General features: G+C 39.2%; 1 protein-coding gene across 1 annotated transcript in view; it reads right to left on the bottom strand.

Annotated features, from left to right (window-relative positions):
* Galntl6 (polypeptide N-acetylgalactosaminyltransferase like 6) overlaps window positions 1–27500 on the bottom strand; it is a 1047155-nt gene that overhangs the window by 44431 nt on the left and 975224 nt on the right. Inside the window, exon 10 of the mRNA XM_034520732.2 lies at window positions 12394–12615. Coding sequence (XP_034376623.2) covers window positions 12394–12615 — 222 coding nt within the window. The remainder of the gene's footprint in view (window positions 1–12393; window positions 12616–27500) is intronic.

Below are 27500 nucleotides of genomic sequence, written 5' to 3' on the forward strand. Positions count from 1 at the left end.
CTACAATGTAACTTCTGCTGTGCTGATGTGAATCTCCTCGGACATGTGTCCACAGTGGATCTTTTTCATGCACACTTTTTCTTTATACTGATGTAGCTTTACTACTCTGCTATTAAGTGTTGTTTAATCAGGCCACATGTTTCCATGTGTATTTAGAGGAGTTAACTAATTACAGTCAGCATTTAAAAAAATATCAATTACTCTATACATCTTACTATTCATAGAATTATTTCAAAAGTAATTTTTTTACCAGCAAATAAGTAATGCTTGAACACACCTACAGAGGCATAAAATGCATCTGATTTCATGTTCTATAACATCCTGTTTCATGTTATTCTATATGAGTAATATCTAATAAATATCCCAAGTATAAATTTGGAGCAAAATGTTACATTATTCAGGCATTATCTCATTCTAATACCATAGGGTAAGATGATATGGTTTAATATACTTTAATGAATTTAGCCCTAGGGTATAAGTAATGAGAAAATGCTGATGTTTGACTATCTCTCCAAAGCATGGTGATGCTTGCTTTTCCACTATAATCTCCACATGTCTTAAAAGGCAGTACATTAACAAAAAACTCTATTATGCATTTTTCTTTTCTTTTTTTGAGACATGGTCTCATGTAGCTTAGCCTGGCTTTGAACTCATTTTGTAAGTGAGGACAATGTTGAATTTCTGAGCCACCCGCTTTAATTTCCCAAGTGTTGGGATTACAGGTATGTACAGCTACACATACTTAGCCTGTGGGATGATCAATGAACTTAGAAGGCCATCAGTATATTGTCTTATTATTTTATTAATTTCCAAATCTTTTTTGCAAGATATTTTGTAAGTAGTCAATCTTCTGTCACTTCACCTTTACTGCCTCGTTAAACTCAAAATGGAGAGAAAGGAGGGATGTACACACACAGGGATAGAGAGAGAGAGAGAGAGAGAGAGAGAGAGAGAGAGAGAGAGAGAAGAAGAAGAAGAAGAAGAAGAAGAAGAAGAAGAAGAAGAAGAAGAAGAAGAAGAAGAAGAAGAAGAGAGACTCTATATCACCAATATCTAGTACCTTCACAGCCACACATGCCCTTAGTCTCAATGTAACCCTCTTTCAGATAGTTTATTTTATTCATAATTCTGTTGAGTATCACTTCATTATATGTGTGTTGGCTTGTAAATATTATAATCTATGACACTTGTCCCTCCTAGTTTTTGGTCTGTACCATGATCTGATTGAAGCTATTAGGTCTCTACTTAGGGGGACTTTTCAAAGAATTTTTTAAAAAGATTCTTCTACTCCTGTATTTCCTGAAGACTGAACTTCTAGCTACAAGCTTGAACAAGTGTAATCTAATGGCTTTGTTTTTATTTTTTTGAGATATTGTCTTGTGTTGTGGTGGTATGTAGTCCAGGATGTTGTAAACATCTTTTACTTCAGCCTCCAAGTGTTGGGATTAAAGGCTTTAACCTGGACAGGCTATTTGTTGTTGTTTTTGCCATAAGAATGCTTCAGGGATGGTTTTTGATCTTTTGTTCCTTCACAGACTGTGTGCATATTTCAGAGATGCTAAAATTGATCAGGTGCTTAAGGTATGATTGCTGGATGATTTTGTTATAAATATATATATATATATTTTTTACTTATATTTGTCTCAAGGGGTTACCATCCAGTAGTGACTATGCTTTAATTAATGTTGAATTTTAAAATGTTGATGTTTATATTTTTCCTTTTGAATTAATTATCCAGACAGCTGCATAAACAACCCTCAAGTACAATGACCTTTTAGGCATCGTGGGATACATATGGAGAATGCTTAACTTTTTGAGTTTAATATCATTTTTTCATAGTGGTGATTTGATATCCTAGTAACTGTTCATGATGGTCAGTGGATTTTTACTGTGCTTCTAGCTTTCTCCTGCTCCTCTGAAAAGTGTTTCATTGTAAACTGATTGCGTTTGTTCTCTTATTTTTTTTTTAAATAACATATTTATTTAATTAATTTAGGTAAATCCACTCATGGTTGTCCTGGAACTCACTATGTAGACCAGAATATTCTTGAGCTCATAGAGATCCACATGCCTTGGCATCCTAAGTGCAAGGACTAAAGGTGTGTGCTACTGTGTTTGGCTAAGTATAGTATTTTATGTGTCTTAGGATTTCCATTGCTGTGAAGAGACACCATCACCACTGCAACTCTTATAAAGGAAAGCATTTAATTGGGGCTGGCTTACAGTTCAGAGGTTTAGTCCATTATCATCATTGGGAAACATAGCAGTATGCAGGCAGACATGGTGCTAGAGAGGAGCTGAGAGCTCTATATCCAGATGAGAGGCAGAAGGAAGAGACACAATGGGGTTAGTTTGAGCATTTGAAACTTCGAAGTCCACCCATTAGAGACACACTTCCTCCAGCAGGACTTACTTCAAATAGTAGGCCACACTTCCAAATATACCACTCTCTGTGAGCCCAAGAGACCCACTTTTCTTCATACCATAACAATGTATAAATGCATTGTAACTGTAGAGTGAAAAATTATAAAGGCCATTTTATGAAATATGTGTAGATTTTTTGCCCTTAGACCTTGGGCAGAAAAGTGCAGATTCCAGAACGAGGAACTGAAAATAAGATTTCAGGCCTTCATACCCCAGGACACTTGCTGGATGAATTACATTCCTCAAGCCTCAAGCAATAGGCCCACCTATGGGTGGAAGAGGCCCAAGGCAGGAAGACACATTCCTGACCATAAAAAATAAAAGCCATCTAGGTGGGGCTGTGACTGGAGGAAGTGAGAAATGTTTTGTAATGATGGTATAGGGGACAGTGACTTGGTAAAACCACATTTTTGAGAAGAATGAGTGTGCAGAGTGATTTTCACATGACTCTAGATCATTTGGGCTGGATTCCTCTGAAATGTTCCACTGTTCTTGATTACCCCTCTCTCCCTTGGTCTTCCCAGTGCTATGTTCAAAATTTGTAAGACAACCAATCATGTGTAGCCACGTGAAAGTGCAACCAGTCATATGTAACCACGCCAAATTTTCCCGCTCTCCCCAACCCCTACCCATAAATATCCCAAGTTTCCTGGGTTCTGGGTCGGAACCTCTATCTCCTGCATGAGATATGTTCCGGCCCGAGGGCCCTTGTCATTAAACCTCCTCTGCAATTGCATCAAGAAGTATGTCCTTGGGTTCATGCAGGTCTGGATTTGGGTGAGGGTCCCCTTTTAGGGGTCTTTCAGTAACAACCTGAACCATTCCTTATGAGGTTTGCACTGTCTCATTTATAACAATTGTGATCCACTTGTTTTCAGTTTCCATGCCCTTTGAACACACCAGGCTTTGATGTCCACTCTCTTTAGCCAGCCTTGTACTCTCCTGACCTTGCAATTGACTTCAGCTATGTCTCCGTGTATCTTTACTTTATTTATTTAGTGAAGAATTCTACTTTGAGTCTGTAGTAGACAATCAAGTGTGCTGATAATGCATTGAGACTGTCAGAATTTTTTGAAGAGAGAAAGCTGATGTAGACAACTAGTTTAGCAGGTAAAGTCCTGTTACTAAGACTGACTGTGGGGGTTGAGCAGGAATGGCCTCCATAGGCTCATAGGCTTTATTCACCAGGGAGTGGGATTGTTTGAAAGGATTAGGAGGTATGGTCTTGTTGCAGTGTGCCCCTCAGGGTTTGTGGTTTTAAAAGCCCATGCTAGGTCTAGTCTGTGTGTGTGTGTGTCTGTGTGTTTGTGTGTATGTCTGTTTGTGTGTATGTCTGTCTGTGTGTCTGTCTGTACCTCTCTCTGCCTGAAGATCAGGAAGTAGCTCTCAGCTACTTCTCCAGTACCACACCTGCCACCATCCTCCCTGCTCTGATGGTAATGCAGTAAGCCCTTGAAACTTTAAGCAAGGCCCCAGTTAGATGCTTTTCTTTACAAAAGGTATAGTGGTTAAGGTGTCTCTTCACAGCAAGAGAACTGTGACTAAAATACCCTCTGAGTTAATCTCCAGAGCTCACCTAAAGCTCCCATGGTAGGCGATCACACACACACACACACACACACACACACACACACACACACACACACACACAAAATCTCATTTCTTTTTTTTTAACATCAGCAGGCTTTCAAGATGAATTCAATCAGCTTTCCAGAAATAAATTTGTGAATTAGACCTACAATATTTATTAATGGTTTAAATTCTATAAACACTATTATTTTGTCCAGTTTTGGACTAAGAGTTTGTATTAAGGTGCCTTCTTAGTGTGATTCTGCCTGCAACTCTGCATATTTAGTGATTTCTGGAGTAATCTCCATTAATCTAGTAATCTCATGGAGGTTATTTTTCAATAGTTTATAGCCTTTGGGATTATAATGTAACTGTTTAATGTTTAAAAACCATTTCATACTGCACCCCAATTCTTGTTGCATGCCAAATCCTCAAATGCCAGTTCTTGTTATTTGAACTTGTCTTTAATTTTTAACCCTTTTTCTATACTTTGATTTAATTGTGTCTCATATATAACAGGGAGTTAAATTTGCTTTACAGTGCTAATTAACTGGATCACTATTCCTCTAGTAGATTTGTTTATATGTTTGATCTCAACTCCAACACACTTGTTTATTATATATTGATTATTATAGTATATCATATTACTTCATTACATATAGTAATGTAACATATTACATTACATATTATATATTGAATATATTTACACTGATTATTGTATATATAATATATATTATATATTATCTATCCTCTAGCAAGTTTCTCAGAGAGGCTTGGTAAAAGTAATCTGGGCTGGGGAAATGGCTACTTCTCCAGAGGACCTGAGTTTGGTTGTCAGCATCTAGGCAGGCAATTCACAAACAATAACTCCAAGGGCTCCAGGGTCTCTGGCCTCCACAGACACCCTGAGCACACATGACATAGACATGCATGAGCATGTAAGTAAAACAAAAGATAAATCTTTAAAACACATCCTTCAGCTATTAGATGGTCATAAGTTGTTTTTTCGACAGCCTTGATGCTCGAAGGATAATTTGGTTTGATATAAAATCTTTGGCTGGTATTTTAATTTTTTTAAAAGAATCTTTACAATGCTGTTCCACTGCCTTCCAGTTAAAAACAATCCTGTTTCAAAATCTCATTTATTCTTTTTTACTTTGATGTGCACATTTCTTTCCTTATCTTAAAAATACAATCACTGTATAGGGAAAACATTTCGTGCCGGTGGCTCCTGAGTTTCCCAAGCATGCTGATTCAAATCTTTCATTCTAGCATTTCAACTTGAGTTATAGTTTTAAATATTTTCTGTCTTTCATTTTGGGAAGGAATTTTTTTCTTTGAGGATTTCAGGTCAAGCCTGCTCTGCTGTCGCAAATCTTTTGATGAATTCTTTCCTCCCCCTTCATTTCCTTCTTTGTCTTCCTTTCCCTTCCTGCCTCAATTTTCATTGCTGTGAATTTTGGCTCTTTTGATTCTTCTCATTTAAGCTTGATTTCTGAGATGCATTTTGGACTTTCCCAAATTATCCCTGAGTTTTCTCAGCTCTTTCTTCATGAAGTTGTGTTTTGTATTCTAGCCGTCTCCGTCTCCTCTGTGAACTATTCTAATGCTGACTGGTATGTTGTTGGTTTGTTTGGTTTTTTTTTTTTTTTTTCAAGTTTTGATTGATTTAAGGATTCTTCAGCTCCTTTGACATTTGCCCTTAATTGTGGTTTTCTTCCTGTAGGTATGTATGCACATTTCCACTGCACATTTTCGTGGGATTTGTCTCATTTTTCTCTTTATCCTTGTTGTACCTCAGTATTGGGTTTTATCACAATCTCTTTTTATTTTCTAATTATAAATGAGATAGTTTATTGGATTATTAGGAGAAAGTTCATGTGAAGTGTCTCTCTCTGTGTTTTTCTCTGTCTCTCTTTTGTCTCTGTCTGTCTCTCTTTCTTGTGAAGGGTTAAACAATAGTATGTTTAATGAGTCATATCCTTGTCTCTCCAGGCTCAGTCTCAGACACAAAAACTTCCTGCCTCTGTGTGCCTTCTAGACTTGGAAATATCTGTCCTATTTCTTTTAAATGTGTGAATGGTTCTGTACGATTGAGTTCCTGCTCAGATTCTGACTTTTTGACAGCTTTTGCTTATCTCTTTGGATCTCCATTACTTCATTGTGGATCTAACTCACAGCAGATTCTCTTTTGGTGCTTGGATTAGTGGATAGGACGTGTATCTGCCACAAAACAAACAACAACAAAAATCATACAACATCAGTAACAAACATTCCCAAGGCCGCCTGTGGTGTTTCTGAGGTCCTTGTTAGCCAAGGTTGGTTAGCAGGACTTACATTCCTACAGTCCTATGGACTGGCCTTCTGTAGGCGAATTTTCCCCTTATTAATTGATCAGCTAATAAAGACAAGAAGCCAATCGCTGGGCAAAAAGGAGGAGGCAGGCCTTCTGGGTCTGAGAGAGGACTAGGAGACAGGCAGAACAAATAGCATTAGACCTGGTGGGGACCTCCACCACTGGAAGATTTCCAACATAGAATAGTTGATGAGTTTAGGATGATAGATTTCTCTCCCAGTAGTTGTGTCATCTGTTGATTTTAAACTAAGATTGTCTGCTATTTTCCATTCGCAGAGATTCAGGTAGGCAGAAGGGAAAGAATGTAGTTGGGGCAGAATTCGGCCAGGCTTTGGGACCAGAAGATTGGGCAAAGGACCAAGACTCAGGGGAGAGGTAACCGCAGAGGAGCACACCCGCACGTCGGGTCTGAGAGAGCTCTGAAGAGGTAGACCCAGCGTTTTGGGAGAAGGGTTGGCTAGGAGAAACACTTAGTCTCGGTCTTGGACTATGCACCGGGCTAGGAACAGAGACTGTTGCCAGCAATTAGCCAAATTTAGTGTGGACTATTATTTAAAACTGCATGCTACAGTTTTCAACTTGGACCTGTGAGGATATTTTTTAGTTTCACTGTTAATTTTTTGCATTTGATTGCCTTTTAAAGCTATCTGTAAAGTACCTGATTTTTTTTTAAAGCGAGTGCTGGTTACACATGTTGATTTCATAGTACTCAGGTTGTTTATTTTAATAGCGACTTGTAATACCTACTGGGACCACCAAGAGTTCGTTGTTATCTTGGACTCACATGACTAAAACCCACCTTCCATAATGCATTTTGGATTCATTGTATGGCATTCATGTTTAATTTTGTTCTTGCATCTGCTATCCTGAGTGTTCTGTTTGAGCTCTGTGATGAGAAGAAATAAGCAAGTCTCCTTTTCATATGAACAGAAGTCTTACTCTATTTTAAAGTAAGATTACTGTAGAAATGTTTAATTTCCAGTATCAATCTTCACTTAATATTCCATACATCTATATAATTAAAGTAAAAACAAAATGTTCACAAAGTAAGTTAAAAACTAAAGTGGAGAAGTTGTAACTATATCTTAAATTTCATGAGCCAGAAAATACATATTTAGTGTAAAAAATTTAGTGTAAAAATATATATTTAGTGTAAAAATATTTAGTGCCAAATACAAATATGTATATTTTCACAATGAATAAAATGCATGTGTTTTCTCTCTCTGCTTCCTATCCTTAATGTACCAATCTTGGCACATCCACTGTTAATTTTGTGGCTGTTTAAACTTAAAATAGATATTTTCTAACTTGGCGTTTCCTTTAGACACAAGTTCCCTTTCTTTCTTTCTTTCTTTCTTTCTTTCTTTCTTTCTTTCTTTCTTTCTTTCTTTTCTTCTAAGACTGGATCTTATGTATCCCAAGCCAGCATTGAACTTTCTGTGTAATCCAAGACAACCTCGAGTTTTTGATCCTCCTGACATTACTTCCCTAGTTCTGAGTTACTGAGGTATATACCAACACATTCCATTTCCTTGGTGCTGTGGGCTGATGTCACGGCATCATGCATGCTAGGCAACCACTGTATCAACTGGTTTATATTTTTAGGCTAAGAAAAGAAGAAAATATTGATGGACATGCTTATTTATGTCATGTGTAACAAGAAAAAGAAGAAGAAGAAGAAGAAGAAGAAGAAGAAGAAGAAGAAGAAGAAGAAGAAGAAGAAGAAGAAGAAGAAGAAGAATCATCATCAATTAGGCCTGAAGCACCTTGCGCTCCATTGTGACTTGAGATAACTTGCTATCATTTAGATACCAAGCCGTGCAGCTTGCTCATCTGGGAATATGGACTCAAAATTACATTGTAAGACACCCTAGAGTGTCTTAACCCACTATAACAGCTGAGAAAAATTCATAGAAAATTTGAAAGGATAACTCAGTATTTATCCTTACATTTTTCTTTACTGTGTTGACTTCCACAGAATTAGGTTAGCATTCCACAGAGTTAGGTTAGCATACTGTATTAGCATTGTTAGGAAATGAATGATAGGTTATTCAACTTTAATACATTCAGAATGACAGATTATCTTGGGATGAATGCTTCATTTAAAGATCTAGCATGATGATACACAGTAGGTGAGTGACAAGCTGTCAAGGGGACAGAGGGACAGTCTCATTTTGCAGCTTTCCCAGTTACAAAAGGTGGTAGGGGAACTCTGGAGAGCTGGCCAAGAGAACACTAGGGATCAACAGCACAATATAGAATTTGCTTGAAAGAGGCAATATCTCTTTGGTCTTTTAGCTGAAGCATCTCCCATGTTGGAATGCCTTCTCTGGAAGCTAATGCGGGGGATTGGAAGAATCCTGGTTACTTGGAGAATGTTAGCAGAGAGAGGAAGCAAACAGTTTAGGAGTCAAGAGTAGTATCCGGAAGCAGCACAGAGGAGAAGGGTCTATTTAGGGTGTTGACTTTATAAATATTCTACAGTTCAGGGTGGTATTCATCTTGGGGAATAAACAGTCAATGTGGTTTCGAATTGAGATGGATTTTTGAAAATAAAGATTTAAAAGAATGTATTTTTTGCACAGTTGCAAGATGACAATGGATGTGGCAAGATTGGCACATTGAGGGCAGTAAGTAGACACTTTTTAAAAGAACCCACGGCACTGTTTGGAAATGATACCTATTGACTATTTTACATCTTTTATTCTCTCTTACATATGGTTTTTGGGATTCTTAAAACCTTCTCTTTTTGGATTATAAAGGAGTACTATAAATGACTTAAGCAAATGCATGAATTCTAAAGAGAGGAAGGGATAAGGAGAAAATAATAGGAAGTTCATTTTTTAAAATTTCCTATCCTGACACAAAAGAGACACTTCCATATGTCAATGGTTTAAGAATGGCTTTCCACTTTAAGCCTATTCTCATCCTGTATGACACAGCATCCTGGAGAAAGTCTGCTGCTTCTGTTTGAATAGCAGTAATGGGACTTATCGTATGGCTCAACTCTGATTTAGTCTCTCTGGGCCCCATTGCCTCCCCTGATCCAATTATTGCCATTGTGGAACAAAGGATGGGATGTCTTCCAGCAGGTAATGGTCTGCAGTAGCTGTGACTTCTGTCTCTTCTGCTTTTTAAGTGAGAGACTCTTAGGAAGAGTCTGGAAGCCAATGGATTTTTGAAACGCAACAATACATGATATAGTTTGATACAGTGATGGATGCTACAGAGTAATGGGGGCTGAAAGGGAGTTTCTATGTTCCAAATTTGAAGTAGGTGGACCAGGGAACGTTTCACTGAGCTGCTTGTTCTTTTGAGTTAGGTCCCAAAGACGCTGATGGAAGGAACTATAGACCTTCAGGGTCAGGAAGAGTCCAAGTGCTGGGAGCTGCAGTGTAAAGGCCATGAAATAGAATTGTGTTTGGTACGCTGGAAAACTAGTGAGGTCACTGTGTTTAGAGGAGAATACACCAGGGTTAGTATGAGGTGAAGTTGGAGGTTATGCAGGAGGGATTAAGTTATTCGGAGTCTTTCAATTCCCATCCCCATGTTAGATGGTTCATAACTACCTACCTCCAGCTCTGGTGGCATTGGACACTCCTGACCTCTGTGGGCGCCTGCACTCATGTTCTTGCACTGAGGGAGCACGTGTTTGTGTACACGTGCATGTGTGCTCGAACACGCACACACACACACACACACACACAGAGAGAGAGAGAGAGAGAGAGAGAGAGAGAGAGAGAGAGAGAGAGAGACATAAAGAGAGGCCTACTGATGTGTTTTTTAAAAAAGTCTTCAGGGTAAAAAGACCCAGACAGAGAATGAGCTAGGAAACAGCTGAGAACCATTTATGGTCTGTAACATATGTTCACGAGCTGAGTCCCAACAACCGGAACCTAGATTGCCTAATAGCTGTGTACACCGAACCAGGATGGTGTATAGAAGCAGGTGACAACTGACTTGAGTATAGCTGAGTGAGACCATGAGTTCTCTACTTCTTGGCCCAGAACTCTCATAAAGGGTCTTGCATTTCTGGTATTGTTGGTTTATGGTTCCCTTTTGTAAAAAAACTAGTGTCTGTATTTCTCCTTTCCCTGTTCACTAAACAGAGGCTCACCTACTGCCTTTCTTAGGAGCTAAGTCTGTCTTAACGATCCCTTTAAAGCTTGTAGGATGTTACAAAGCCCCCTCAGATACTTGACTGGATCCTGGAAAAGAAGGAGACTTTCATAAAACACCGAGTTAAATCTAAATAAGCTCTAGTTTAATGAGTGCCATTGTCCTAATAAGGATCAATTAGCTTGATGATATACCAGTAAATGTGGTATCAAATGCCATTAACACAAACAGTTGGGTATAGGATGCCTATATTATAATCACAATGTGTATATCATCACAATTATTCTAAAATATGAAGCTCACTTTAAAATAACTCCCATCCCAGACACAAGTAATGCACACTTGTATCAGGTAGCAGGAGTTGGCAGTCAACCTAAGCTACATACAAGAGATCCTCTTAAAAACTAAACAAGACTTGGGAGGCAGAGACAGGTGGATTTCTGAGTTCCAGGCCAGCCTGGTCTACAGAGTGAGCTCCAGGACAGCCAGGGCTATACAGAGAAACCCTGACTCGAAAAACAACAAAACAAAACAAAACAAAAACAAAACAAAAACAAAAACAAAATATAAACAAAACAAAACAAAACAAAAACAAAAACAAAATATAAACAAGACGATCTCCCTAAATAACTTACATGAAAAAAAAAGCTCCCTGAAAGAAAATCATACAAGTGTGAAAAAATATGAACGATCTCACAGATATTCTGCAATTCTGCACACTTTGTCATCCTTCATCCTGTTAAAGAAATTGGCTAATACATAAGTTACAGTCAAAAAACAACGTCTTTGTCTTATTTATTTTTGAGACAGAGACTCACAGGTATGTGAGGATGACCTTGAACTTCTGATTCTCCTGCCTCCTCCTCCCAAGTGATGAGACTATAGGCACAGGGGCACCATACCTTGTTTATGCTATGCTGGGAATAGAAGCAGGCTTCTGTGTATTCTAGACAAGTACTCTGCCAACTGAGCCCCATGGCCAGCCGCTCATCATTTCACTTGGATTAAGCAGCTGTTTTTCAGAGCTGGGTGACCATAGTAACTAGGTAATGAGATCTTAAGCAGACTACAAAACCAAGGAAAAATAATGAAAAGGCTCCTATGCGGCGCAGCATTTGCCCTTGGTATCCTCGTCTAAAGGCAGGCTTAATTGCTAGGTTAAACCCACCCCATTGGATTCAGTGTTTGCTTTTATGCACTCTTTTCTAGAGGGAAAAAGCTACAGCAATAGCATTGAATGAGCAGAGCGGTGGAATAATCCACTTTATTCCCAAAGATGGATGTTTTAAATCTGGGGCCTGAGGCTATCCGGATCTTTCCACTTGAGATCATGAAGTAAAATCAGGTCAGAGTGTTGAGCCGGAGAAAGGTTAGTGCTCATTTAAGGAACCAGTGTGGCTCCCAGATGCCTTGCCTTCCGTCCTGATGGAGCAAGGTACACCCTGGGTAGGAAACTAGCCTCGCCCACCATTGCCTTGTCCTTGCATATATAAGAAGCAATAAGGCTGATGACAGTGAGGGGCATTCTCGCATCCGATGACAAGTTGTATCATATCAGATACCTGATCATACTGAGTTACAAGATGTTGCTTTCAGTCTCCATGAGCTCCCGTGGGCTCTTCTGTACATCTCAAGTTAAACTATTTTTGAGGCATATTTAAAAAAAAAAGCCATATGAAGCACCAGCAGTAGTCAATAATTCTTGGATGGGATATCGACGCTAGCACTTTCTGAAAGGAAGTTAGGCACTCCCTTCTCAGGGATGTTTTAAATTAACGTGCTGGGCGGATGGAGAAAAGGAGGAGGTTTGGCAGTCTCTCTCACTTCTCAAGCTGTGAGGCGGAGGGAAGGGTTTAGTTGTCCCTCCACACTCCACAGGCTGTGGGAGATGGACAGGATCCCACAGGTAGGGTAGATCTCCTCACCTCACCCCACGCCGCAGGCAGGGGCTCAACTGGAGGGTAGTACTTAGGGACGTCCCAGGCCACCGCAGCCATGAACCATTTGAAGTCTTTGCACTTGAGTCGCTTCCGCAGCTCCTTCTGGGCAGAGATGTCTCCGGTGGAGAGGTGCCTGTACTCTGGCCGCCGCTGGTAAATGTACTCAGCGAATTCATCCATCCAGGTCTCAGCCACGCGCTTCAGGTTCTGTACAGCAGAGACAGAAAAAAAAAGGCAAACAAAACAGAACATCAAGTTATTTATTGGTTTCTACACCCAAAGGATCAGTTTACTTGCATCAGAAACCTAAAATCGGGTATATGCAGGCAGCACTGGCTGGTGGGTTATTAACAGTGAGCGTTTTCATAATGGCGAGGAGCATGATGGGATTAGCCTGTGGTTTAGTGCACATTCTGCTTCCGGCCTGGGGTTTACCTGACAATACGGTAATTAATTATCAGAGCTGGCAGGGATTCTTCTCACAACTACGGCAACTTCCCTCCTGTTATTTAATGACGACATATACTTTACTTAATTTTATTTTTTACATCCAAACGATGGAGTTGAAACGGGAGAGAACGCAACTCCCAGACCGTATTTAATTGCTTCAAGCATTTCGAGATTCAGGCATTTTGGAAAGAACAAGGGATGAATAAACTGCTATTCCTTTCCCCAACTGTAGAGAGATTAACAAAAAGAAGAAATTTCTTATACTGCGACATGGACACCGATCAGAATTTATAGTTTACTGTGCTGTACAGTTCACTCACAAGGGGTGAAGGAGTCAGGAGGCTTATGTCAGAAAATGAACATGCTTATTTTTACAATTAGAAAAGCTAGGGGTTGAGTCCAGGAAGGCCACGGTTTGTTTGTTTGTTTGTTTAGAGACAGGATCTCACTATGTAATCCTGGCTGTCCAGGAACTCGATCTGTAGACCAACCTGGCCTCAATCACAGAGGTCCACCTGCCTCTGCCTCCAGAGTGCTGGGATTTAAGGTGCGTGTGCCACTTTGCCCAGTCTGGAAGGCCGTGTATTTGCAGGCTTTGGGATTGAGCAAGTTGGTTAGCCACACTGAATTTCAGAATCTAAACCTGAGCACTGCAACAGCAGTGTGTGGGGTTGTTGTATGATTAAGTGAAGTAGATCTTATAAACTACTTAGAATTAGTATATAACAGGTATTATGAAAAATAAGCTGTCATTATGAATGCTAGAAAGGGTTCAGGATTGGAAGTTGAAGAGCCTGGGTGTTAGGCTGTCTGCTATAACACAGCAGTTCCCAGGGTCTTTGAGAAGGAAGTAGAAAGGAGATGAGACATTGTGTGACATCCCTTCAAGTCCTATGGCATTAAGTGATAGAACAACTGTATTTGCCTGGGAGGTGCCAGCTTTGATTCCTTCATCTCTACAACCGTTCTGATAGGCTGATGTCCCGTGGACTCTGGTTATCGCCCTTTCCAGTTTAAATTCTTTATTTTAAGGGCTTGGTTTGTGTGTGCATTGGCCCGATCCACTTTCTCGTTTGCTCTGAGAAGACAAAATGACTATAATGGGCGGGAACTTCAATGAGAGCCCAACATAGGTGTTTAGAGTACGTATTAGGCACTTTATCTTAAAGAATTGCTGTGGAACCTTAACTCAGACGTGAACCCTGAGGTCCGCTGCAAGCACAGCTGTATCTTATTCCTAATGGAATACTCTCCGCTCCACTATCCTCAGTTAGAGCCCCGATCTGCCTTTGTCCTCCCTTCACACCCTACTCAGACTTCCTGGCCATGTTTTCTAGTTGGTGAACACTGGGTTGGGCTCAGTTAACACAGCATACGGCAGAAGTGGAGCCACAAACAGCGCTCTGATTTCTCGGCTGGCTTCCTTGTTTTCTAAGACGCTGGTGCACAGTGAGGAGGGCTCTGAAATAACACTGAGATTATAGGAGTTACTTGGAGACATCCAGTTTGCTTCTGTTTGCTTTCTAATACTCCACCAGCATTGTCTCACACTTTTCTTTCTTCTCTCTGTCCAGTCAGCCTTGACAGGCGACACTACACCTTGTTTTGTGCTATAACACCCTTCACCACTGACTCTGTACTGCGCATTTCATTAGGGAACTGGAAAGGAAGGAAGCCGGTGATTCTTGAGGAGGCTCTCACTTGGTGATGGAACCATCTACCGCGTGTACACGTGGGAACTATGGGAGAGTCTTCAGAGTCGTTTTAATTTTCTTATATTTGACATTTCTATAGGAAATGTTTTTGAAGTTAACTAGTCTTCAGACAGCTTTAAGAGAAAGATTAAAAAGCATACTAGGCAATGTTGATAACTTTAAAACTGGATATTTAAAATTGACATTAAGGTATAGTTCTGACTATACCCAAATTATAATAAAGAACATAGAAATATTTAATATTTACCCATTTTGTACCTTTATGGTGAATGAAAACAGTCACTAATTTTGTAGAAAACAAGCATAAAGAGGCAATGAGAAAAAACTTTATGAAGATATATATATATATATATATATCTATATATATATCTATATATATATATATATATCTGCTAACACAATAGCTTGCAAAAAGGACTTGCCATGAAGGAATCTTTTGAGTGAAAGAACAGTTTTAATTGTAAGTGCCAAAGGTGGAAATAAATAAATAAATAAATAAACCAAAAATACCTCTTCCCCTGAAATTTTATTATAATTTAGTACAGGAAGTAGGACTGATGGGAAGGTCTAGATATAGCAAGAAACTGTTGCTCTGGTTAGCATTATGTGCACATTCTGATGATATAAATTGCATATATACATATATCTGATATATATGTATTTATGCATGTATATATATCACACATAGATCTATCTATTATCTATCTATCTACCTATCTATCTATTATCTATAAAACAGAGCCCTCATAATCCAACACATTTGGTGTATCATTGACAAAGCATATTTTAAAAATCTATACTCTACCAAATTGGAAAATAGAAAAGAAGTAAATAAAATTTTGATACAAATGAAAGTAAAATAAACAATTCAAACACACCATAACACCTATTGAAATAAAAGCAGTGGCCAAAAATCTCCCAACAACAGGAAGTCCTGGTGCAGACATAACCAGTGGAAAATTCTGTTGGATCTTCAAAGAAGAATTAATGATATTACTCCTCAAATTATTTTTCAAAATTGAAACTGAAGGGACATTTCTTTATTCTTTTTATGAGGCCATCGTTATCCAAATACTACCAGGAAACTTCTACAGCTGATAGAACACTTTTAGTGAAGTAGCAGGATACAAAATTAATATATAACAACAAGTAGTCCTTCTGTATAAAAATAACAAACATACTGAGAAAGATTTCAGGGAAACTGTAATGTGCAGAACAGCCTCAAAAATGTATCTTAGGATAACACTAACCAAGTAAGTAAAAGACATTTTACAATAAAAACTTTAAGATATTGAAAAAAGAAATTGAAGACATCAGAAGTTGGAAAGATCTCCCATGCTCAGGATTAATATAGTGAAAATGGCTGTCCTACCAAAAGCAAGGTACAGATTCAGTGCAATCCCCATCAAAACTCCAACACAATTCTTTACAGAAATAGCAAAAACAAAAACAAAAACAAAAAAAAAGCTGTCAACTTCACATGGAAAACACACACACACCACTACTACAACGACCACCACTACCACGACCACCATCACCACCCCACTGCTACCATCACTGAAAACAACAGTAGCAACAAAACCCTATCTCTAAACCAATCCTGAATAACAAAAGAAATGTTGGAAGTATCACCACCCAATATTTTAAGTTGTATTACAGAATTATAATAATAAAAATAACATGGTATTGACATTAAAAACAGAGATATTAACCAATTGAATTCGATTAAAGATTTTTTTTTTTAAACAGAGAATTCAGGAATACATACTGAAGAAAAGAGTATCTTCAGCAAATTGTGCAGGACAACTGGAAGGCTACATGTAGAAGAATGCGAATAGATCTATATTATCACCCAAAACAAAATTCAACTGTGAATGTATCAAGAACCTCAACATATGACTGAGTCTAATAGAGAGTGAGGTAGGTTTGAACTGATTTTCTTGCTAGAGGATGTGGTGATTTGAATAGGTATGACCTCATACACTCATGTGCTTGAATTCTTGGCTCATAGAGAATGGTACTATTGGGAGGTGTGGCCTTGGAGTAGGTGTGGCTTTGTTGCAGGAAATATGTCACTGTGGGGGAGGGCATTGAGGTCTGCTATGCTCAAGCTACACCTAGTGTGGCATATAGTCTCCTTCTGCTGCCTGCTTCTCAAGATGGAGAATTCTCAGCTCTTTCTCCAGCACTGTATCTGCCTGCACATCATCATACTTCTTGCTGTGATGGTAATGGACTAAAGCTCTAAAACTGTGAGCCAGCCCCAATTAAAAAAAACTTTTTTTAAATAAGCGTTGCCATTGTCATGGTATCTCTTCACAGCAATGGAAACCTTAACTAAGACAGAGGGAAACCGTCTGAAGAATCAAGGAACGGCCAAGTCTTTCAATTGATGGGCCAAGTAAAATCACTCCAATAATAATACACAGTGTTAATTTGTAGCTGCAATCGTAACTCAGTACTTAGCTTTTGGAAAAATATTGGAACCACAGCTGAAAAATGTCACGAGCAGTTGCAAGAAGAGTTTCCATGGCCTTTTTATAGATTGTAGCGCAATTCTGCTGTTCCAGGAAGTAGTTATGCTCACATGCATTAGAGTACTTTGGCATGTTTATACAGAAGCACAAATACACACGTTCAAATATGTGGCGGTAATGGGGAAGGTGCAAAGGCAGATTTCTCACTTAGGCATTCATAGCTATGCAAATGTGCAAAACCATGAAAGTGAGACATCCCAATAATGTCTCTTGCCAAAGAACCCTTGCCAGAACGTTCCCATCTGCCTCTGAGATAGAATAAATGTTGATGATCGTGCTCATGTGTCTAAAACACAGCTAATAAGAAAAAAGAAAGCAGAAACCTTGTGGATCAAGAGTTCTAGATCTGTAATAAGTCTACGCCCGAACTCCTAGAACCGAGATGTGGTCATGTGTCTTACATACATGGAGCCAGGTATTACCTCAAGTTTCTGTTTTGTTGGGTTTTTTTGTTTGTTTGTTTTGAGTCTAAAATAAAAGTTCTTTGCTCTTACATTACATGCTTTTACCTGCCTCCAGATTTCTGTGGATTCCTGGGGGTAGGTCCCACATACACAACTTTCGCATTTATGGATCTTTTTTCTCTAGCTGATATTTTCCTCTTATCTTGCTTACTAACCTCTATAGACACTTGAGTGGGGATCACATGCCATTTCTCTTATCTTTCAGACTCTCCACCAAGAGTTCACCTGGGTGTGAATGTTTGTGAAGATTTTCATGCAGCTTTCAGAGCGTAAGGGTGTGATACACGCTACAGTGGTTGGCCCCCTAGATTCTTTACAGATCCATGGGTTTTGACAAGAAAGTCTTCTCTGACCAGAACTTCCTCCTTCAGAACGTCCTCCTTTCACCTGTTAGCTTTGTGTCATGATGTCCTCCTTCTCAAAACCTCCTCCTGTCCTCTCTGTAGGGCTATGTCATGATTTCTTTCTTCTTACCACGAATAGTCAGTCAGCTTTCTCATTATTGGCCTCTGCTCACCATTTTCATAAACAAAGTCCCCATTTCAGACTTTGCTTTCTAAGTGACGCCCACTGTTTAAGACATTTCCCAACACATCTTTTACACTGCTCTTGAATTTTATTCTTTAGTACGAAATGTTCTTCTTATACGAACTCTTCTATTTATCACCCTTTAAGACAAAGCAGCAACTTTCCATTTTTCTTCCCACCAGCCCTTCCCCTCCAGCCTCAGCATGTCTCCTGTTTTTCTCATAGTCTTTCTTAAAACTTTCTTTTTATTTCTCCTAGTTAGAGTTGCCAAGGTAAACTATATGATGCATAGTTAAATGTTTCTTTCAAATAAACGAGTGACTTAAAATTGTAAGTGTAATTAACGTTCACGTTATTGTAGGGGGGCGTGCTTAGACTAAAGCACTATTTGTTGTTTATCTGAAGATCAGATGCCACTGAGCATCTTGGGTTTTAATTTGCTAAGTCTGGCAACCCTACTTGGTGATATACATAATCTGATCACAGTATGTACCCACTCCATGTGTAATTCATCCACTGTATGTGTTGAATCTCATAATCCTGACACGATTGCCAAATCCGTCAGAAGAATGTTTTGCCTCTGTGGAAATTACTTCAGAGTCGTTGGAAGCAGCTCTCTGCTGAGAAGTCTGGTGTAATGCACAGCGGATATAATAAGACACGCAATCCCCTGCGTTGCTGGTTTTAACAGGGGAACCCCTGCTGGTCCTCTATCGGGTGAAGCAAGCAGGGAAGCAACCACAGAGCTTAAAGAAACAACCTGTATAATTGGTAGCTAAAGGCGAGGACTCTGCACTGCTACAATGGTCTGTGTAGGGAATATACTAACCGAAGTCTGAAGGCAGTAGGTGAGGCCTCCTGCCTTTGCCAAGTTCTGTTTGGTCAAGTAGATTGGAGACAGCTCACTCCCACTCATTCTGAACCCAAGAGACTTTCATGTGCTGGGGAAACATGCAGCACAGAAGTTATTTAATAGTTACTGGAGATAAGAGAGGCACAGACACACACACACACACACACACACACACACACACACACACACACACACACACACACCATGTAGAAAGCAAAGGAAGGATTTAAATTTTTTTTTTAAAGCTGCAGAGTTTCCTGTTCTCAAATGAGAAGGTTATCGAATGAGAAGGTTATCAAAGCTGTTATCCATGTACCTTTCATGTCCTGACGGATGTGCTGTTTCTCCGGCACCCTTCTGTGATTCCTTGTGTCTCACAACATGTTTTTGTATTTAGCCCAACCTGATATTAATCTCTGTGTTGCCATATACTTATTAACACACATAACACATTCAGCTCTATTTAGAGGTGCTTGGAACTCAGATGTTGTTTTCTTTGAGCTATCCAACGCTGTCTTTCCTTAATTCTAATGCCTATCAGTTCTTTGAATTGGTGTTTTGCCCAGAACATTAAATCACATTTCTATCCTAGTTCATCAGAATGATTTCTAGCCCCAACTGTTCTTTGTTGCACAACTTTTGAAAACAACGAGTTCCGTTTGTCCTGCTGGCTCATGGAACTGCATATGTCTATCTGCTCAGTATTATTATTATTACTATTATTGTGCTATTCACTCTCCTGTTCAAGTATTCTACAAAAACAACTCTTGCTCAGCTTCTCAGTGTATTATTTGGGAGTCAGTAGCCACAGCTGTCCCATGCATTTGTTTTATTTGGGCAAATCTCACCTTAGTACAATGCCTGTATTTCTCTGTGCATGTTGCAATTATTACATGTGCACGTGTATGACCCCAATCCACAAGCTGTACTTGTGTCAATATTAAGCTATTTTACTACAGTAGGTTGAGTAATAGAGTTCTCCTTCTTCATATATATGGATATGAGAAACTGTTTCTGAACGAGATCGGTTCTGCTGGATATCACTAGATTTGGGGAGAAAGCTATTTGTTCACAGTCGTTCCTACAATGAGGAATCCCACCGCTACCCTAGGCATTCAGGAATTCCGCTTTGATTTGAATGCATTTCTTTGCCTCCTCTTTGATACCTAAGAGGCCTTTAGTGGTTCAGGAGTCCCGCCCCTAAGTCCCTCTTATCACTGATAATATGATAATGTCATCAGGAGTACAGCTCAGAAAAAAGAATCTCTCTAAATCAACCACAGCCTCACAACAATTATTCAGGCCACTTTACTTTTGACTAAGCTGAAAACTTCTTTGAAGTCAGTGGGAAGCCATCAGCACAGGGAGAGGAAGTTAATCCAGTCCCACATAAGAGGCTTCTCTGACAGGCAATTCCTCCTTCTTTCACCAAGCTGCACTAAGTTGTTTGCAGGTGGTTACATGCTTTGGTTGTCTTGAATAAGGGTTAGCTTTTTCTTTGGCTCCATGTTTCTATTGTATTTTTTGTCTAAATATTTTAGATATTTTTGAAAATTTTAGCCCAGCTCTTGACACAGGACAGAAAAAACAAAACAAAACAAAAAAAAAAAACCAAACCAAACCAACCAAACAAAAAAACCCAACAACAACAACAACAACAACAACAAAACCACTCCAAGAATGACTTAATTACATCTCTTATTAAAAAATTCTAGTATGTTGAACTTTACAAACAAATTACTGAAGAATAATTTTATGCCAAGAAATCACTCATTTAAAATGTACAACTTGGGACAATAATAAATACAGATTTATTAGTGAAATTATCCTTAATAAGGTAGCAAACACACTACTGAATGTTTTCTTCAGCAATGAGGGACAGTTAGGACCAAGCTACAGGTTGGTTAACCAACCATATCTTCAGAGAAAATGTTATAAAGACAGGAGGACAGAAGGCAGTATTCAGAATCCCTGTGGATGGGACAGCACAGAAAACCAGAGAATAAGTTCAACGACACACTGGAAGACATAGGAACACCTTGACTCAAACTCGCAGTCTCTCTCTCTCTCTCTCTCTCTCTCTCTCTCTCTCTCTCTCTCTCTCTCTCTCTCACACACACACACACACACACACAGATGAGTCACTTCAGCCGGATAGTCCAAAAGTAACTAAAGCCAAATATTACCCAGAAAGGTTTTTGATTCATAGGTAACGGACACACGCTAAATGTCCTCTGATTTGGGCTCCTTTGTACATTTGTTCCTGGTATTTCTATCAGGCTTTGGAGTGCTTTAGAAACCTTCACACCAATCTAACAGTACCTTACATCCATCAAGACAGAGGAATAGACCTGGAAGTGGGGACTTGCTACAGAGTAAATGGCCTTCAGAGACACATTAAACATTTCCAGGAAAGGCTGGGGAGATGGCTCAGAGGTTAAAGCACTGCCAGACATGAGGGACAGATTCTGAATCCCTAGAAACCCATGGAAATATCGGGTGGGCTTAGGGCCTCCTGTAATTCCAGCCTGGGAAGTTGAAAATACCGGGGCGAGTTGGTTAGGGAGTTTCCTCAAACTGGTGAGTTCTGGAATTGAGTGAGAGACTCTGCCTCAATGCATGATGGGGAAGAACTGAGAAGGAAGATTCTCAACCTCAACCTTAGGCCTCCACATACATGTGTGCATCTCACTTCTTACATGCACCTATGCATGCAACCCATGAACACATAAATGCACACACACGTGCACGTGCACGCGCACACGCTTTTCTCTGATCTGTCTTATAAATTATGGCACTGCTGTAGGACTCAAGAAGCTGGAAACTTTCTTTCCAAATTCTGGCTAAAGCTGTAAATAAAACTCTTTCCTCACCAGTTTCTGTCTCTGCATTTTGTTGTTGTTGTTACCAGTGAATCTAAGATTTCCACACGTCCCTACCATGTTTTCAGTCTTTTTTATCCTTACCATTACAACATTGAGTCTCTCACTGGATTTCTCTAATCACTAATGGCATTATACACTTTCAGGTATCCTTATTTTTGTCTCTAAATATCTCTGTTGACAAAATACCTGTTTGATTCTTTTGCTTACTAAGAAATGTTCATGTAGCTTGGAGGTAGGGGTGAAACAAGTCTTTTAACTGCAGCACTCAGAAAGCAGAGGCAAGCAGTTTTCTGTGAGTTCAAGGCTGGCCTGGTCTACAGAGGGAGTTCCAGGACAGCCAGGATTAGAGGGAGAAATTTTGTCCCCCCAAAAAACAAAACAAAAACAAGACTAAACCAAACCAAACAAAATTCATGTATTCATTTATGTGCAGGAGACTGAATCCTCATGTATTTAGGTATGAGCAGCATCATAGAGTATGTCCCGCCCACATTTCCCTTTTTTAAAATTTTTTATTGGATATTATATTTACATTTTAGATTTTATCCCCTTAACCCATTCCCCCACCACTCAGGAACCTCCTATCCCATCCCCCCTCCTCATGCTTCTATGAGGATGTGCCCCTACCTACCTGCCCACTCCCCCTTCCCCACCCTTGAATCCCCCCTCCCCAACTCGGTGTTCAGCCTTTATGGGACCAAGGATCTCCTCTTCCACCTATGCCCGACAAGGCCATCCTCCCCTACATATACAGATGGAGTCATGGGTCCCTCCCTATGTGCTCCCAGGCTGGTGGGTTAGACCCTGGGGAGCTCTGGTTGGCTGGTATTGTTGTTCTCCTCACAGGGCCACAAACCCTTTCAGCTCCTTCAGTCTTCTCTCTAACTTTTCCATTGGGAAACCCTTGATCAGATCAATGATTAGCTGTGAGCCTCTGAATGTGTCAGACTCTGACAGACCTCTAAGGAGACAGCTATATCAGGCTCTTGTCAGCATGCACTTTCTGACATCCACATCAGTGTCTACCTTTGGTGACTGCACATGGGATGGATAATCAGGTAAAATGGTCTCCAGATGGCACCTCCTTCAGTTTCTGTCCCACACTTTGTCTCCCTTGAGTATATTGTTACTCCTTCTATGTAGGACTGAGGCATCCACACTTGGTCTTCCTTCTTCATGAGCTTCATGTGGTCTGTGAGTTGAATCTTGGCTATTTCAAGCTTTTGGGCTAATATTTGCTTATCAGTGGATAAATACCATGTGTGTTCTTTTGTGATTGGGTTACCTCACTCAGAATGATATTTTCTAGTTCCATCCATTTACCTAAGAATTTCTCGAATTCATTATTTTTAATAGCTGAGTAATACTCCATTGTGTAAATGTACCACATTTTTTTGTATCCATTCCTCTGTTGAAGGATATCTGGTTTCTTTTCAGCTTCTGGCTATTATAAATAAGTCTTCTATGAATATAGTGGAATATATGTCCTTTTAATATGTTGGAGCATCTTCTGGGTATATGCCCAGGAGTGATATAGCTGGGTCCTCAGGTAATACTATGTCCAATTTTCTGAGGAACTGCCAGACTGATTTCCAGAGTGGTTGTACCAGCTTGCAATCCCACCAACAATGGAGGAGTGTTCCTCTTTCTCCACATTCTTGCCAGCATCTACTATCACCTGAGTTTTTGATCTTAGCCATTCTGACTGGTGTGAGGTGGTATCTCACATTTCCCTTAAAATACTAGACTTTTGAGAACTATTTACATATTCTGTGTCCAGATTCCTTTTCAGACATAATTTTTAGACCTTTCCCATTACTCCATATTTTGTATTTTTATTCTTAGCGCCCTCAGAGTAAGAGGACTCAATTTAAATGAAGCTTGAGTTATCAATTGTTTTCCTGGAGGTAGTTTCTGTGGTACTATGTCTAAGAAATTTTTGCTTACATACACATTTTTGTCTATGTTTTTTTTTCCAAGAAGATACAATTTTGTTTTTTATATAGATTCGTGGCTTATTTTGAGTTGATTTTTGCATATGGTACAAAATATGGATTAACTTTATTTTTTTAGGTATGTACTTCCAATTGTTCTAACATCATTTGTTGAAAAAGGTCTACTTTCTCCACAGTTGTACCTTTATATTTTGTTGAAAATCAACTGGCCATATGTAGGCACCCACATCAGGACATTGTTGACTTTTGATTTCAGAAATGAATTCTTATACAGATTAATCAGAATTTTGTTTTTATTGTTGTTGCAGTAATTATTCATATTTTATATTAATCTTTTATCAGATATGTGATCCACATAATCAAACATTTTAATTATATTTTCCTCACTTATTGAGCATGTGCATGTGTTTCTGTTTGTGTGCACTTGGGTGAGTGTGTGAGATATTCAGGACCTGGCTCACTTTAATCATCATGTGGGATCAAGGAACTGAACTCACGTTATCAGGCTTGGATACTGAGCCATCCCCCTTGTCGACTGAAAAGATTGTGTTGCCATTTCCTTGGCTACCTTATTGCTCAGACTGCAATGTTCCATAAATGTCACTGAAATAGAATGACATCACTGTCCTTTTTTCCGTTTCCTCCCTTCTGATCCTGTGAAACATCCTTCCTCTAATCCCATGTTTCCCTCACTCTCAACTTGATAGCCTCTTTTTCTTTGGCTATTACTTATAAGAGAGAGAGAGAGAGAGAGAGAGAGAGAGAGAGAGAGAGAGAGACTGTTACAAGGCCAAAGTACCAAAGTAAATACTCAAGCAAAGGGAAGCCACCCTAAAATGTGCTACAGCATTCAGTTCCTGGTTATTAGCGGGGTCCTATATAATTCCCCATAACTTCCAAATAGGTAGAAAAAAATTACTATGTTTCCAGGGGCTCATCAAAGTTTTCTTAGATTAAATAAGGTATATGTCCAATGTTTAGGTTACTTGTGAAATTTTGTTTACCCCAAATACTTTTTTAGAATTGGCCCATCAAAATCATCCACATACTACAAAAATATTAGCCGGTGTTTGACAACTTCTCAGCTTGCAGATTACCAAGAGTAAAGTATCTGCTCTGCCTCCCCTGGCACTGAAATGGAGACTTAGTTTGGAGATGGAATTCTTGCCATGAATTAATAAATCATTGGTAATAAGGAGACATGATAGAAATGAAGAAGTAGAAGCCTCAAGCTCGGTGGCATTGTGCATTCACACACCTCATGGGAAGAGGCTAATTCCACAAAATGAGTCTCCCCCCGCCCCCCGCCCCCCGCCCCCAGGTGCTCATGTGGCTCTATGAAGAATTGGAGTCCCGGAAGCCAAATTTGTAAAGCAGCCAACTCTAGTTGTGAAGGTTGCGTATCTGCTTATTGAGACTGTGCTGTACCAAAATACTTTATTTGCATAAATTTCAGTGGCTTAATTTTGTAGCAGCAGGGACCTATTTTGTCTGAGAAAACTTTCTTCTTTCCAGATCTCCAGTAGAGTCAAAATTGCAGGAAAATGTTCACTTCTAATGGAGATAGTGATTAAAAACACAATTATAACTCCCTTTCGCCTACCAGTCAGCTCACCTCATAGTTTGCTTTTTAAGTGCTTTAAAGGAAGCAAGCTATCTAAATGCTAAATAACACCACCGAGAGCCAAAATGCTCTAGCTGGAGCAAGAGTAACCATCACAGACTAGAAAACAGCTAGAAATAGAACATAAACATGTTTTAAATTTTATTAGGAATGACAAAGCAAAAGTAATCATTGTCAATGTTAGCCAAGGATTATATAAGTATACACAGCTACAATTTAACTACTACCTTTATTCAACAAAAATATCCCAGTGAGTATAAGCAAAGCTAAAATAAAATGTTGGCAATCAGTGTTAGGCTCCAAAATGCTGAACATCGTCCTTATAGCCTAAAGACTGGCTAAATTACTTGTTTTGCTTCGCATACTAGGAAGCATTTTCTAGTTGATGCCTATGTTGTAGCGGAACTTGAACTTGGGAAAGCACAGGAAACTATTTGAACCAATTAAGTTGAGTAAAATGGCTTAATGTGAGGAAGAACATAGGATTTGTGGGGAAAATATGAGGCTCAAATAAATAAGAAGAATCTAAACTGAAGGATAGTTTTGAGAGATTGTAGGAAATGGTGAAATTTTAAAATAATGTATTCACACCTTTTTATGACATGAAATGGCAGGGGACTATTTATGTCAACTTTGTACTATTTTACCTTTGCTTTTTAGGGTATATGTGTATATGAAATTTTATGCATTGCCTCCGCATTGCTTTAAAACCTTTACAGAACTATGAGCTGAACAAGAATGGCAGCAACGGACATTCCAAACTTGATGACAAAAGCCATGTGGCCTCAAACATACACAAAAAAAATGACAGGCACATGAGGAAAGTGGGCAGCGGGACAGGTGGAATTCCCAGGAAACGGCTCACCTGTTGGTTATCCTGTGCCAAATGGCCAGCCTGAGAACATACATATAAGAAATATTATACAGACTGAAATTTACCATTATAGCATGCAATGGTATATGGCACCATAGCTTAATGCTTTATTGGATCATTATTGGATTTATAATTTATTTTAAAGGAAGAACTCATGGAGAATAATTGAAGCATCATTCATTGAAAATGCCAGAAATCCTTAAATAAAAAAATATAAGTCCATCTAAATAGAAGGTATTATTTTAATGGAGACTATTCTATTTTTATATTGTGGTCAAAAATGAAAGAGCTGTAAGCCCAAGATTGCAGTGTGTGAATCATGTTTAGTCCTCGCCACCAGTACTGGACAGCCTTATTGCCCTTTCTGTTATATTGGAAGAAGAGTTAGGGATGGTTATTATCTTCAGAGGGATTGCTGCTACACTGCAGAGCTTGCCATTTACCGAGGCCGAGTCTTGGGGGAAGAACCTATCATTTGCTGCTTTCTGGGAGAAAGTCTGCAATTGGCCACCATGCCCCTGAACTTCCTGATAGTTCAAATAAAGCTTTGAGTGCAATATTAAGAAGCACAGGCTGCACTGCTGTCTGAGGCTGTCATGCCATGGCCTTTTTTGCCAGGCAGCTTTATGAGAATAAACTGATTCACAGCCATTAGGGGAGAAAGGTCAATCTGTGGAAGCTGAGACTTCTCATTCATCATCCTACTATGCAGTCCTGTTGGCAATTTTATTTTCAGATATCAAACAAGTAATTTTGAGCTTGTTAATACCTTTTACCAACTGATACAGTGGTCGAGACACAAACAAAGAGAGGGCTGCAGATGTGAGATATTGTGTTTTGTCTTTCACCTAGATCAGACAGGAATAACTGATAATAAAATCAACAAAGAAGTGTCTAGCAATTGATTTGGGGTGGTCTGGCTGCTACCCTAAAGTATTTCTCCATCCTTTCTTCCTCTGCATAGCTTTCCCTACCTCCAGCAATTTTAAGAACCTTTAAAGAATTCTAAGGGTATTTTAGAAATATGCTCTAAAGTTAGCAGGCGTGAGCATTGCCAGGGAGATGTCTTGGGAGAAAGGCATCTTTGGAAGTATATTAGGAAGACATTTCATAGCTGAGATGATTAAACAGCCTTTTGTTTTTTTAGACCTTAAATTTACTCTCCATAACCATGGAGTATAACAACTGTATGGGATTTTCAAGGATC

The sequence above is a fragment of the Arvicanthis niloticus genome, chromosome 16 (genome assembly GCF_011762505.2).
Source record: "Arvicanthis niloticus isolate mArvNil1 chromosome 16, mArvNil1.pat.X, whole genome shotgun sequence".
Classification (NCBI taxonomy): Eukaryota; Metazoa; Chordata; class Mammalia; order Rodentia; family Muridae; genus Arvicanthis; species Arvicanthis niloticus.